Source organism: Salvia splendens, chromosome 1, assembly GCF_004379255.2.
Source record: "Salvia splendens isolate huo1 chromosome 1, SspV2, whole genome shotgun sequence".
In the NCBI taxonomy this organism is placed as follows: domain Eukaryota; kingdom Viridiplantae; phylum Streptophyta; class Magnoliopsida; order Lamiales; family Lamiaceae; genus Salvia; species Salvia splendens.
The window spans coordinates 288,911-303,169 of record NC_056032.1 but is presented as its reverse complement, the minus strand read 5'-3'; the positions used below and the strand labels follow the sequence as shown (position 1 = coordinate 303,169).

The 14,259-nt window shown below is 35.1% G+C and overlaps 1 protein-coding gene across 2 annotated transcripts; it reads left to right on the top strand.

Annotated features, from left to right (window-relative positions):
- The first annotated feature begins 3,684 nt into the window (after window positions 1-3,684).
- Window positions 3,685-12,499, top strand: LOC121805802 (cysteine-tryptophan domain-containing zinc finger protein 3-like). Of its 2 annotated transcripts, XM_042205817.1 has the most exons (14): window positions 3,686-4,256; window positions 4,773-4,845; window positions 4,936-5,057; window positions 5,169-5,537; window positions 5,637-6,964; window positions 7,173-7,633; window positions 7,754-8,682; window positions 8,764-9,471; window positions 9,555-9,706; window positions 9,992-10,152; window positions 10,468-10,628; window positions 10,802-11,439; window positions 11,527-11,855; window positions 12,123-12,499. In XM_042205817.1, the coding sequence occupies exons 1-12, from the start codon at window positions 4,110-4,112 to the stop codon at window positions 10,991-10,993; spliced, it is 4,803 nt and encodes a 1,600-aa protein (XP_042061751.1). In that variant the 5' UTR covers window positions 3,686-4,109; the 3' UTR covers window positions 10,994-11,439; window positions 11,527-11,855; window positions 12,123-12,499. The 2 variants fall into 2 exon arrangements, with proteins under 2 accessions (XP_042061742.1, XP_042061751.1); XM_042205808.1 differs by having other exon boundaries at window positions 3,685-4,256; window positions 7,754-9,471.
- Window positions 12,500-14,259: the final 1,760 nt, after the last annotated feature.

Genomic DNA, 14,259 nt, shown 5'->3' with positions numbered 1-14,259 from the left:
ATACCACGAGTTTTACCAACCAACCTATTACCTCTAATCTATCAAGAAATAGTAACACAGTCATCTATATCTAGATTCCTGGAAAATGGAAATCCACCATTCTTTCACTCTACATTCATGTCATAACTATCAATTGCCTGCTACCATTATTTTATTCTTATCTTAATCATAATTATGCTTTGATTCTGCCGCTCACCACTTGCGGATCCAAAATATCATTTTCAATAGGAGTGGATAAACGAACGACGGAAATTATATTTTTTATATTTACATTAATAAAACTATAATTTTATTATAAAATTAAAACGTATATAAAAGTATGATCTAAATTCTACTAATTTTTTTACTTTATTTTTATTATACTATTTCTTAAAATTTGTATCGAGTGAAAGTGTGAGAGTTAACGGTAGACGAAGAGAGTATCAAACTTATACTTAAAAAGTGTCTCTTAATACATGCGTACTACTACTATATAACTATGTGACAATCATCGAGATTTTACAATTTAATTAAAAGTAAATTTTATTTAGGATTTTTTTCAGCAAGGAATTGGTCGTAGAAAGTTGATATAGACTATAGTTAGGGCATTCGGAGAGGAACATAAATTATTTCATACCTATTTTACCAATCTTGATTGGTTTGTCTGTTGCTAGAGTGGATCTCTTTTTGGCCCAAAGTAGAGATTGGGCGTTGGTCCAAACGTGCTTCGTATATTTAGTTAGTTTTCTATCACATGTTTATTGATTTTGTGCGTTTATATAGTCGAAAAAAGATATGGAATAGAAGGATAAAACTGCAGAGACGTTTCTTTTGAGTTCAATCAAAATGTTTCATGATTCGATTTCATAAATGGGATGATAATTAGAAAGAGTAAAAAAACAGTGTTTGACTTCTCCTAATGAAAAATACAAAATTTAATTAACTTCGTCTATATGTATTAATTTAAGTGTAAGCTGAATAGTGTACTCCTATAATTTATTTATACGTATATGTAATCAGGCTGTATTTTCATTTACCTTAGCAATGAAATTGTGTATTTATATTTATGAAAGAAGTAAAATAGTCAATATATAATTAACCAATATTTTATACATTTCATATGAAATCTGCAAGTTTGGTATGAATCCATCGAACTTGCATGCCAAAAATGCGTGATTTGATTGAAAATTTGATAAATATGTTATGGATTTAGTCTATATATATTAGACTTTGGTAAGTCACTAAATCTACACATAAAAATAAGACTGATGGCGATTCTCATTCCTGCAAAAATTTGGATGGAAAGCCCATTTAAAAATAAACGATGGAAACAACAAAGTCTTCCATCTTCGACGACAAAGCATTGGAAGTAAGGAAGTTAGAGATGTCGGATAGGAAGTTAGAGATGTCGGATAAGAAGAAGGGGTTCGTGGAGGTGGGTGAGTATGGCATGCAACGACCATCTTGATAGAAGACGGAATTTCAGGCAAGATCATTGCAACCGGGAGGGGAGCGTCTTCGTATAGAATAAATTCATACGGGTAAAGTTGGTCATATCGAAGACGTGGTTGTGGATGAAAGCATTTAGGAAAGAAGATAATGGTTGATGGGGTGTTACAAGGTGATTCTTGATTGCAGCAGTGACAATGTGTCGTTTTATAATAGACTAGATGTGGTTTCAACCAGAAGGAAAGTCAGATGGTGAAGTATCTTAGTAGTTCTTGAGAAACTAAGCATTTTGGATTTTCAAGTTATTGTTTCTTTTACTTATGATGATTCATGCGAAACACAAAATACTACTACCAAATTACAATGCTGATTGTGTGCAAGTCTAATAAATTAACATGTTACGTATATAAATGAATTTATATCAGGACTGATAAAACTAATATATGTTGAAATTTCAAATAATCTTGAAATAGTTTTATACTCCTATTATTCATGATAACATAATCCTATAAAAACGAAAAAGATCTTCATTCTACCAAAATGCAATTTGAAAGACAAAATTTACAAGTGTCTCTCTTAAAATTATTATTTTTTCAACAAATTAGACATTTCAATATAATTTAAAAATTTATTTTCTAAAACAACAAAAAATTACAATTTTGAAAAAAGAGTAAAATTATTATTAATACACAAAATAATATTAGAAATGGTTCGTTGGGAAAAAAATATTTAAATTAAAAAAAAATGAAAGTTTAGAGAAAAAATCGAACGACTTCGAAAGTTCGTGTATTTACATACTAACAACATGTTATATTGACTTGCCACATTTCACCACTTAGATGGTAATATGCCAAGTATAGTATATTCCACATCAGCTTTAATTTGGCTGAATTTTTTTTTATTGGGGAAAAATAAGAAAAACTTAAAGTTCATGTACTTATATTCAAAGATAAAAGTTTAGGGAAAAAATCATAAAATATTGAAAGTTCATGTATTTACAGGCAAAATACTCTTAAATCAAGTATAGCGTGTCAATGATTATTAATTTTAAAATATACTACTATATAAGTAATATTGAGCTACATACTCCTAATATTTTGTGACTTATTAATATTTTTGGCAACCATATATATAAAATATGGAATAAAAATTTAATAATTTAAATATACTATTCCTTGTGGTTCTCATTAAATGTCTCATATTGACCGATGCGGGCTTTAAGAAATTATTTGACTTTGTGAAGAAAGGTGAGTGAAAAAGTTGTAGAATGTGGACCTCACTTTTACATGGAATATTAGTTTTATAATAATTGTGAGTAGAATTGGGGACTGTTCAAATAAAATAATATGAGACATTTAATGGAGACCAAATAGTGAATTTGATCTTGACGAAAATATATCTAACCTATTTAAGAATGGGTAATTATAGTGTAAACTTGACCAATGACCAATGTATATCAGGTATACAAGAGAATTCATAGGATTGGCAGATCTGGTATGGATTCAACCAGTTTATACGTAACATACAAAATCTGCACACTACAAATTAGGTACGAATCGATTGAAGTTGCAAACAAAAATGCGTATTTTGAATGCAGATTTGACAAATATGATATGAATTTAATCTAATTATATTAGGCCTTTTCAAATCTATGCACATAAGTTTGGTGGATTAATTGAATTTCATGCGAAAGCTGCGTGTACAAGTTTTGGTAAGCTGACCCACACAAGGTATGGTAAGTCATATATATATTTGACCCATAAATACCATGACACCAAACCTACGTATAATGATGGTTGAGATTGTGTGCAAGTGTAATTAACATCAGTCGAGTACTTAATAATAATAATATAAGTTCAATTTTTAAATTAATAAAACTTATATACATTGAAATTTCAAATAATCCTGAAATAGTTTTATAATATTCATGATAACAGAATTCTAAAAAACCTTATACCAACACTATTTGAATGAAGTAGTTCAAGTTTAATACTAATACTAAAGTAGTTTCGTATACATGCATAAAATAATATGAAAAATTAATCTTAGAAGTGAAAATAGTGGGACAAATTTGTGTATTTTTATATATTCCCAAAAGGCAAAAAGGTAATAAACCAGTAGTACAACAGTTGGGGCAAAAACAGAAATTCGATGTAATAATACTACTAGTGTTTATTTTCCAAAAACTATAAAATAAAAGAATTTAGAATATTCGTGTTTTTCCTGTAAAAGCTTTTATTTTTCCAATTTTATTTTTACTCTTAGAGAAACAATCGCGGCTGCTGAAACCAGAGTCCCTTCTCTCTTACTTTTTGTTCCTGCTCAACATTTTGAGCTTCAGAGATCGCATAACACGATCTAATTTCCACGTTACGTGAATCAAGCAAGCTCTCAGATTCAAAATAAATTGACAATTTGCCGATTTTTTCATCTCCCGAATGTAGATTGGTGTATTGCCGAGCAAAATAATCTTTTTTCTATTTCTTTGTTTGGTGAGGAAATCGGAGTTTTAAGTATGATCAGGGAAAAACATTAAAGGGTTTTTCTGGGGGCTCTTATTGTATATATGCCTTAAACTTTTTTGGCGGAAAAGTAAACGGTGGAGGAAAAAAGTTCACTTAAGGGAGTTTTGATTGTTATTGTTAGTAATATCTGTTTCCCTTGGTTTCAATTTGTGTGAGATGTTATCTGTGGGCAGTAGAGATGGTAGAAAGCGGATGGGTTTGGGATTAGACATGGAAGAAACTGAGCTAGAAGAAGGGGAGGCTCTTGGTTATCAGGAGGGAGAAGATTCCACCATTAACCCTGATATTGCTCTCTCTTACATTGTAAGGATCTTTACTTAACTAGTTATTACCATATTTTAATTTTCTATATGATTCGCTTCTTCAGTTTGTAATGTTATGTTAATTCTCAAGTATGCAGTAGGCAGTTTGGATCTTGTTTATAAATTGTTGACCCGTGTATTGTGATCATCAATGAGCTCTGTCATTTATATTTGGGTTTATGGAATAATTGGATCAATGATGCTACTGAGTATTGAACTTGAGCTGCTAGTTACCAATATCTGACGGTCATCTGTATTCCATATGTGCTTATGTGTAATCCTAGAGGATATTACCTTTTCTTTTTGATTAATTAAGCCGGAGTTTTGTTTAGTAGATGATAGTGGCTTTTAAGACAGACAACATTGACTACATGTTAAATGTTAAGTTTCCTTCCATCACTGTGAGCTGATGGGGTTGTAGTATTAGGTGCTATATAGTAATGAAGCTTGATTTTGATTTTCATTCTTGTTCTCCTTAATTAATAGATATGTTCCGCATTTCATGTTCCTTTTATAGGAGGAAAAAGTCCATAAATTTTTGGGTCACCTCCAGAAAGATTTTGAAGGAGGTGTTTCAGCTGAGAATTTGGGTAAGTTAGAACGAGTACAACCAGTTATGTAACTGTAGGGCCATGTAGATGTGATTTTAGAATGTTATGTACTAATCAAATACTTTATAGGGGCAAAATTTGGTGGCTATGGTTCTTTTTTACCTACATATCAGCGGAGTCCATCTTGGTCCCATACAAAAAGTCCAGCCGGGGCTCATAACTATGAGTCACCAAGAAAGCCCCACACAGAGGTATTCAACTGATGTTTTTCTATCCCCCAAGTCCTCTTAAAAGCAGAAATAGAAAGTATACCTTAACCTAAAATCATGTTAAGTAGATTTATTGATTTTTCTCTGATGTAGGATCAAAGGCAGAATTCTTTAGCTTCATCAAGTGCTTCTCCATCAATAAGGCCCCCTTCCGCTTCAGGAAAACCTTTATCAGTGGGAACCTCCTTGCAAGGCAATGGCTACTTAAAATCTAAACATGCTAAACAATCAAGCTTAAAAAGTGGAACAAATAAAAAATCTGCGAGTGATCAGAGAACACTGAAGGTCCGGATCAAAGTTGGCTCTGAAAACCTGTCAGCACAGAAGAATGCTGAAATCTACAGTGGACTTGGTCTTGTAGTTTCACCATCCTCTTCGATGGACGACAGTCCCACAACTAGTGGAAGGCAATGTGGTAAACTTTTGGGTGTGCCTGAGGCATCACCAACCAATATTCTTCAGGTAATATTGTTGTTGATATTTATTTGCGGGAACTTTTTGTTTAATTTATCTTTTGTAAAAAATGTTTAAGCTTTTCTTGTTGTTTCGGTGCTCAAGCAGATTATGACATCTTATTCTGAGGAACTTCTTCTATCCCCTCTATCTGAGGATCTGATTCATCTTACAGAAAAAAGGAAGTTGAGGGGAATAAGTGAAACTAAACCAGGTGACAAAACAAGCAAAATGTCTGGGCCATTATGGAATGGATCTCTTTCCAGTAGGAGCAACCATATAGTTACTGAACAGAAAAAGGTTGATGATTACTTCACAGAATTACCATATCTGAAAAATAATGCTTTTGTGGAGAGTAATGTTTCTCCACTGAAGAAGGAAGAAAATGATCGTGATGCGTTTGGGTATGAGGAGCTCGTCTGTAATGCTTTGAAGCTTCCACTTTTATCGAGTTCTCAGCATATTGTTTCCGATCCATCAAAGGGTATGTCCCCTGCAGCTTTTGCTGTGAAAGATGGGATAAAGCAAGAAGCCTTAACCCCGTTTATTGAGAAGGAACATTTGGAGGGTTCGGCACCTGCTCATGATGCTAGCCGAGTTGAGAAATTGTGTGTGAGGTCTGGCTCATTGGTCAAGGCTTCTGAATCTGAAGAAGGAAATTTAATAGGTACTGTTGCAGCTTGCCCTCAGGAGGACGTATATAAGGCAGAAAAGCTTCCTGTCTTGGACCAGTCGGAGTCTAATGCCTCTAAGGGAATAAAAGCTCACACTGCTGCCGAACCGCCTGATCTCTTGAAACAATTAGTAACTCAGAAAGGAGGGTCAGTTAAAGAGGAAGGCCTGGAATCATCTCTTGAGAAATCATCAACTGGGGGGAAGAGGAAACGGAAGGAAGCTCAAAATAAAGACTCTGAAGGTGCATACAGGGCAAAAGATGAGTTATTGGTTGAGTCTTCTTTGGTTCCTAAAAGTTGCAAGAGTTCTCAGACTAATAATAGTCTCATATCTAAAAATGGCACACCTGATCTCCAGAAGGAGCATGAGAAACCAAGGGACTGGTATAAGGACTTCTTTGGAGATGTAGAATTCGAAAATGAATACAATGAATCAGTTTCTGGGGAAATGACATCCTCAGGAAGGTTAAAAGATTCTCAACTTGCTGGAAAAAGAAATTTAAGTAAAGATCATAACATGTATCGAGAAAAACATACAGGCAGAAATTCTGAAAAAACACTAGAAAAAAATGCTAAATCCGTTTTCCGGCCAGCTCCTCCCCTTGAAAATGGTCCGAGTTCTGAAGCTCCAGGTGGATCGATTCCTCTGGTCCAAGAAGATTGGGTTTTATGTGATAAGTGTAAAACATGGAGACTACTCCCACTTGGTACTAATCCCAAAAATCTCCCTGAGAAATGGCTTTGCAGGATGCTTTCCTGGCTGTAAGTTGTCACTTTACAGCCACTTTAAAATATGTATTCTTTTAGGATCTTTGTCACGTGACTTGCTGCTTTGGAAATGTTTTCTCTTATTATCAGTGTTATAGTTGATCCAAAGTTTTCAATACTGCCTTTGATGGTCAATTGCTGTTATGTTGGCGAACTTAGAAGTTATTCAATGTGGATAACTCACTTTTTCCAATTCTTACAGGCCTGGGATGAACCGTTGTAGCATCCCAGAGGAGGAGACGACTAATGCTTTAAGGGCTCTTTACCATCCTGTTACTTCAGCTCCGGTCCCTCCTTCCGAGGGTCAAGACATTCGGCCAAATAATTCCTTTATGGCTATGGCGGGGATGAACTCAGCTGAGCCCAGGCCTCTGGCTCAAGAACACCATGATGTTGCTGTCCCAACTGCACCAAATAGCTGGAAGAAGAAACATGGGTCTGCAGTGGCTGCAAATTCAGCGGATATAGATGGTTCCACCAACTCATCGAACTCACGGAAGAAGAATCTTGGTATGTTGGGAAAAGTAACTAAAATGAACAGCACGAGTAACTCACCTTCTGTAGATGAATCTGGACAGCATATGCGGCAAGCAAGTATGGTATTAGAGAAGTGCAGGGATGCTAAAGCAGAAAAATTATCACAAGTCAGATCTTCCGATAAAGGTATTATCATTACTCCGTGTACTTTTTTGTGGTCAAGTGCACTTGTGAGTCATATCTACTTCGACCTTGGGCTTTCTTCCTGAACATTCTAAATTATTATCTTCGAATGGACTTGCATAGGTACGAATGTAAAGATAATGAGCAAGCGTGACTCTGATATGGAGGGCTCTAGATCTTCTAAAAGAATTAAGAGTGAGGAGTTGCATTGTGATGATGAAAATTGGTATTCTGACAATGGTGGCTGGCCTTCCACAAAAGCAGGTCATCGCTCGTGCAGTCTGTCAAATAATACATCTGATAATGATCCAGACAAGTACAATAACCCTCACGATTTTAATGGTGAATCCATGAAAAGTATAGTATCGAGTATGAATGTAGAAATGCATGTTCCATCACCTGCAGCTGATGGTTTGCTCTGTTCTGGAAAATATGACGATGAAGATCCTAGAAAGAGGATAACAAAAGAAAATCATGGTTCTAAGACTCATAATGAGCCTGTTTCCAATTCAGGACAACATTACTTGCACTCTGATGAATTTAGAGAAGAATCGAGTGAAAGTGAACACAGAAAAGAAAAGAAAGCTAGACTTTCCAAGTCTGGAGGAAAAGCTATGAGCGGAAGCAAAGCCAGTGTAGGAGCCGACAGAAAATGCAAAAGTATTAAGGACCAATATGATGGGCAGCTTGTGAACGGCACTCAAGCAGTAGATTATTTGAAAAGTGACATGGCTTCTGCAAATCCTTCAGTTGCTGCCAATTCAAGCTCTTCCAAGGTATCTGGCTCACATAGAACCAAAACTAATGGCCAAGAACTTAAAGGCTCCCCAGTTGAATCAGTCTCATCATCCCCTCTGAGATTTCCTAATGCTGATAAGGTCACATCAGCTCGGAAAAGCCTCGATGGATGGACTGTTTTTCATGAGTCTGTAGCTGCCAACCCGAGAAGGTTTCCGGGCAGTGATGATGGAGGGAATGACCGAACCGGATTGGATAAAATAGATGCAGTTCTTACTCTGAAAGATCATGTCGATGATGTCCACAACGATCAGGTATGTCATAGTAATCATAGTACAAAACATTATTCTGAACAATTTAAAGCTGAAACAAGAACAAACAACAACCAATCTCAGAGTGGAGTTCACTTGGAAAAATCTGGAAAGTCTTCACATTCGAACGACAAGGCTCACGCCTCTGGTTCTGACGTAGACAAGATTAAAATCAAGGCTTCTGATTCAAGAAATGATGCTCCAGATCACATGCATTTGCAAGAGGAGAAGTCAAAGAGCAAAAGAAACAAGTCTGATGAGAAATCTGGCTCTCCTAAAAGGGGTGAGAAGTTTGTTTCCAAGAAAGATACGGCGGGAGGAATGTCAAGTGGGAGCTCTAGAGCACCAAGTCAAAAGAAACTTGGCCATGATGGACAAGATACTATCAGAAACCAGGATAAGAAGCATGATCTCCCACAAGAGCATGAAAATGAGAAATTACCTAAGAAAAGCAACCAGGCAGAACTCCTTGGGAATGGGAAGTCACACTCACTTCCGCCCTTAGCAAGAATACAGACTGAGACTGCTCCTGTTTCTGGATCTCAGAAGGAAAATAGTTTAAAAGGTTTGGCTCCTGATGCATCCGATAACAGTGATGCACAAAATGCCTTGAATCAGAGAAAGAAATCTGAGAACTCAAATGGTCTGCCTATGAGGCATCGAACCCCAAATTCTCATAAAGTTCGGGATGTTGACGCTCCAAGTCCCCTTCGAAAGGATTCCTCCAGTCAGGCTGCTAATACCATTTTAAAAGAGGCGAAGGACCTCAAACACATGGCTGATCGTCTTAAGGTTGATGCATATATTGGTGTTCTGGATTCTTTTTATCTATCCTTTCCTCAATTTTCCATAACCGATTTTTTTTTTTTTTGCAGAATTCTGGAACCAGTATTGGGCTCTACTTTGAAGCTTCCCTCAAGTTTCTCCATGGAGCCTCTTTGCTTGAATCTGGAAGTAGTGAAGCTACTAAGCATAATGAACTGATGCACTCATTGCATATATATAGTAGCACTGCAAAACTATGCGAGTAAGTCATTAATCTTCATCAATAACCAGCCTTAGCTCTGCCTGTGCTCTGTTCATATGCTTTCATGCTTCTACTTTGGTAATCCAAAATTTGAATGAGTTGTTACAACTTAATCCCTGTATGTTATATTTTGTGCCCTTCGCGAACAAAGAAGAATCAAAAGATAATTTTACATTTTACACTAGTTGGTCCATGGCATATGTATTCTCTCCTTTATCTAATAGTGTTATATCCATAAATGGACATGGCACCATTTCTGTTTGCTGAAGAGTTAAAATTTTGTAGGTTTTGTGCCCATGACTATGAAAAGTCAAAAGACATGGGTGCTGCTGCTTTGGCCTACAAATGTATGGAGGTTGCTTACATGCGAGTGATTTATTCATCTCATAGCAATACAAGCAGGGATCGGGCCGAGTTGCAAAGTGCTCTTCAAATTGCTGCCCCTGGTAAATTTTTGATTCAGCATTCGTTATAATTTATTTAGATCAGAATCATATCAGAACATCTGTGTCTGGTTCCCCCGCTGTTATTGATAAATATTATGAGTAGGACACTGGGCTATGAACTGTTGCACCATCACATAAAAAAAGTTATGGATCAGAAATTTATAGGGCTACCTTCCTTTGTTCAAAGAGGATAGCTAAACTAGAAGCATATGAAGTAAACTGCCCTTTGTTTGCTTTATCATGACTCAATGTAACACATTTTATGTCAATGTTCAACAACTTTAATTTTAATTATTCTCAATCATTCCCATTCAGGTGAATCTCCATCCTCCTCTGCCTCTGATGTCGACAACTTGAACCACCAAGCGACAGCAGACAAGGCTGTCTCAGCCAGAGTTGCGGGCTCTCCTCAAGTTTCTGGAAGCCATATCATTACTTCACGTAATCGTTGTGGTCTTCTGCGTGTTTTGAACTTTGTAAGTACATGACTAGATACTCCACGTCTTGTAGCAAATAGATATTTCATGGGATCCAATCTTTGAATTTTTTATTCATCTATGTGCTGTAGTAGGCTGCCTAGAAATTCTGAGTGGTACAGCAATAATCATTCTGTGCTGGTGTCTGATTTTTACACTGTTGGTTTCTTTAGGCACAGGATGTTACCTTTGCAATGGAAGCATCAAGAAAATCAAGAATTGCTTTTGCAGCTGCTTCGTCAGGTCTTGGAGAAACCCAGAAAGAGGGTATCCGTTCACTTAAAAATGCGCTTGACTACAGCTTCCAAGATGTTGAGGGTTTATTGCAGTTTGTGCGAATTGCAATGGATGCCATCAGCCGTTAAACAACTTGTAATTAACATTCCAGTTTTGGGTCCTTACTCACCAAATAATATGCAATGCATCAAGAGTTCAAGTAGAACGTGTCACCCTTGTAAATCTGTACAGTTATATTGAGTTTGCATTGCCTTTCTGATTCTTAATCGCATGCTTATGGATGAAATAAAGGCCTCAATTTTTTTAAATTTTTTTTCAACTTGGGTTGATGATGTTTGATAAAGTGTATCACTGAAGAAATGACCATAGCTTGGTTGACGAAAGGCTATCGGACCATTTTAAGGTGTTGGAGTGTTGATGCATGCCCCACAGTTGCAATGGAGTGCTGTCTTGAGTGTGCTGACCCTGTGTTTCATATACAAGCTCGATGCATTTTTCATAATGACAAAATTGGCCCCGATGAGTTTACCCAGATCCAGCAAATTCTGATTGGGAATCGGGATTGCATCCTCAGGTAAATTATCCCTTCACCATTGGCCGCTCCTTGAGATTTATACATGGCCCTTAATCTGACTCTTATATTGTCTTTCAATAATTGCAGGTGCGATCATATAATTTCTGCTCGTGCCCTTACAGAATCTATTTTTGTATTCATTTAGTCAAGTGCAATAAGTTTCTGAATCAGCTGCACCTGGTGGGAAGAGTAATATGGCAGTTTGTATATTTGTCACTGATGAATGAGTTGGAAGTGATGCCCGAATAGTGTATACTTGTAGTATGCTGTGGAGCTGATTCTCAAGGAAATACATATAGCTATTAACTTTTCTGAAATATCCCAGTTGCTATACTTACATTGGAAAAACGTACGAGCCGCTTCATCTTGATGGCATTCTGGACATGGACACCCTTGAAATCACCATCGGCTGACAGGTACATAACCAGTCTCTTTTACTGCTGAGATATCTGCTCTCTGTGGTTCTCATAATGTACTTTTTCTCATTGTCGAAGAAAACAATTATTGCCCCCACAATTTTATATCCATTTCAACCCGAATCACCTGACGTTTAATGCAAAATCATTCAGGAACTTAATCTCTTTTAGGTTGCAGATTATCATTTTTTTTGCTGGAGTCGGTGATGTGTTACTTTTGAAAGGAACACAGTCTTTTTGGTGGTAATTATTCGATCCTTGGTGCAGGTGGTACGTGAGGTGAGACGCGATCAAAGCTTCTGATGGATGCAGGAGGAGAGTCTTGAGTCCCTGTGAAGATTTCGTGGCATTTTGCTGTGTGGGAACATTTTTCTCTGTAGCAGAAATTTGCTTATCCCAATTTGCTGAGAATTCTTTGATATGTACTGTATTTAGTTGTTGCTTGTAAAAAATATTTCTTCTCCATTAGGTTAGATTTAGTGAAAAGAATGCACATTTTATTCCATTTATACTTGTAATTCAATTTTTTAATTCTTAGGTGTTCCTCTTTTTATGAAAAAGAGTGAACTATATACATTGTAATTGATCTTTCAAGTAATTGATCTTTCAATTTCGCACATAAATAGTACGTGATCTTTATTTTATATCGTTTTTTTACCTCATGACAAAAATAACTCTAGGTACCAAACATGTGATTTTTTTGTTATGAAAGATATTTTTGGAAATTTCAATTAAATAGAACTAAATATGTGATTTTTTTTCTTCTTTAATTTATTCTTCTTTCTTTTTTCTTCATTTTCTTCTTTTTTTTTTGTATTTTATCTTCCTTTCTTCTTTCTTTTTTCTCCATAGTTTATGTTTCCTCTTTTTTCTTTTCTCTTATTTTTCTTCTTTCTTTTTAGTGTTTTATACATACATCTAATTGCATTCATAATATAAATCAATAACAAAACACCTAATTAAAATAATTATTTAAAATAATTAAATCAATTGAATATTTTTAATTAAATTATTTATACTCATTTTAGGATTGAAACATCTAACTAAAAATATTCAACTCTTTATCATTATGAATACAATTTTAAATTTTGATTAAGACTATATTGATTAGTTATTAATTTAATATAAAATAATTATTATTTATTAATTACTACTAGTTTTTACTATTATAACAATAATATTATTATAATAATTAAATATAATTATAACTATAATTATGATTAATTATATTTAAATGATATTTAAAATAAATTACTTATTAATTTATAACATCAAAATAATAATATTAATATTGATTGATAATAATAGTATAAAGAGTGAGGAGAATGAGAGAAAATATTATAATATCACAAATAAAAAAATTGAATTTGTTTATAGGGTATTTTGGGGTGAAAATTGTATCAAGTACCAAAAATGTGATTTATAGGTAAAAAAATGATATAAAATAAAGATCAGGTACCATTTATGTGCGAAAGTAAAAAAAACAGGTACCGTTTATGTAGTTCACTATATGAAAAAAATATACCATCATAAATACGTTACTCTTAAGCAATAAATTATACTACTATAATTCAACATCGTATTAATATACACAAAGTTTATGCGAGATTTTAGGTAACTAATCCTTAGAGCATCAGCCGTGGCGCGAAATTCCCGGCGAAATTCCCAAAAACACCTCCTGCCACGTCATACATGGCTTCTCACTGCACTGCCACGTCATAAGGACTTCCCACTGCACAGTGGCTGACATCCCCAAGGACTTCCCGAATATATAGATTTTTTTAAAAAAAATTTAATGCAATAAACGGGAATTCTGCGCGGACGTCCGTGGGAGTCAATGCAATGGCAGACGTCCGCATGCCCGTCGCGACGGAATTCCGCGTAATGCCGCGGAACTGCGGTGTCCTCGGCGGAATTCCGTATCCGTGCATACCATGCACAATGGCTGAAGTCCGTCGCGGAATTCCGGCACGCCGGTCAGAATTCCACCGGGACGGGCGCTATTACTGATGCTCTTAGAATACGATCATGAGTTTAAGAACAGTTAGATAAAGTATTTCCAATATCATATCACACTTTTTTTTAAGTCTCAAAAACATAAACTCATACTCCTCTGATAATTTTAGTCATGGCATCTTTCTTGAATTAATTTTATTTAAATTTGAAAAATAAATTAAATTTATCTTTCTTTTTGATAACTATACTACAATTAACTTTATTGATTTTTTTAAATTTATTAATTATATCTAAATATTTTTAATTTACTTCATCAATTTAATTATATGGATTGAAAAGACTAAGATAAAATTGATAAATTAAAAAATTAGGATACAATAAATAAAAGAGTGAAATACATAAATGGTACCTGATCTTTCACTTTCGCACATAAATGGTACCTGATCTT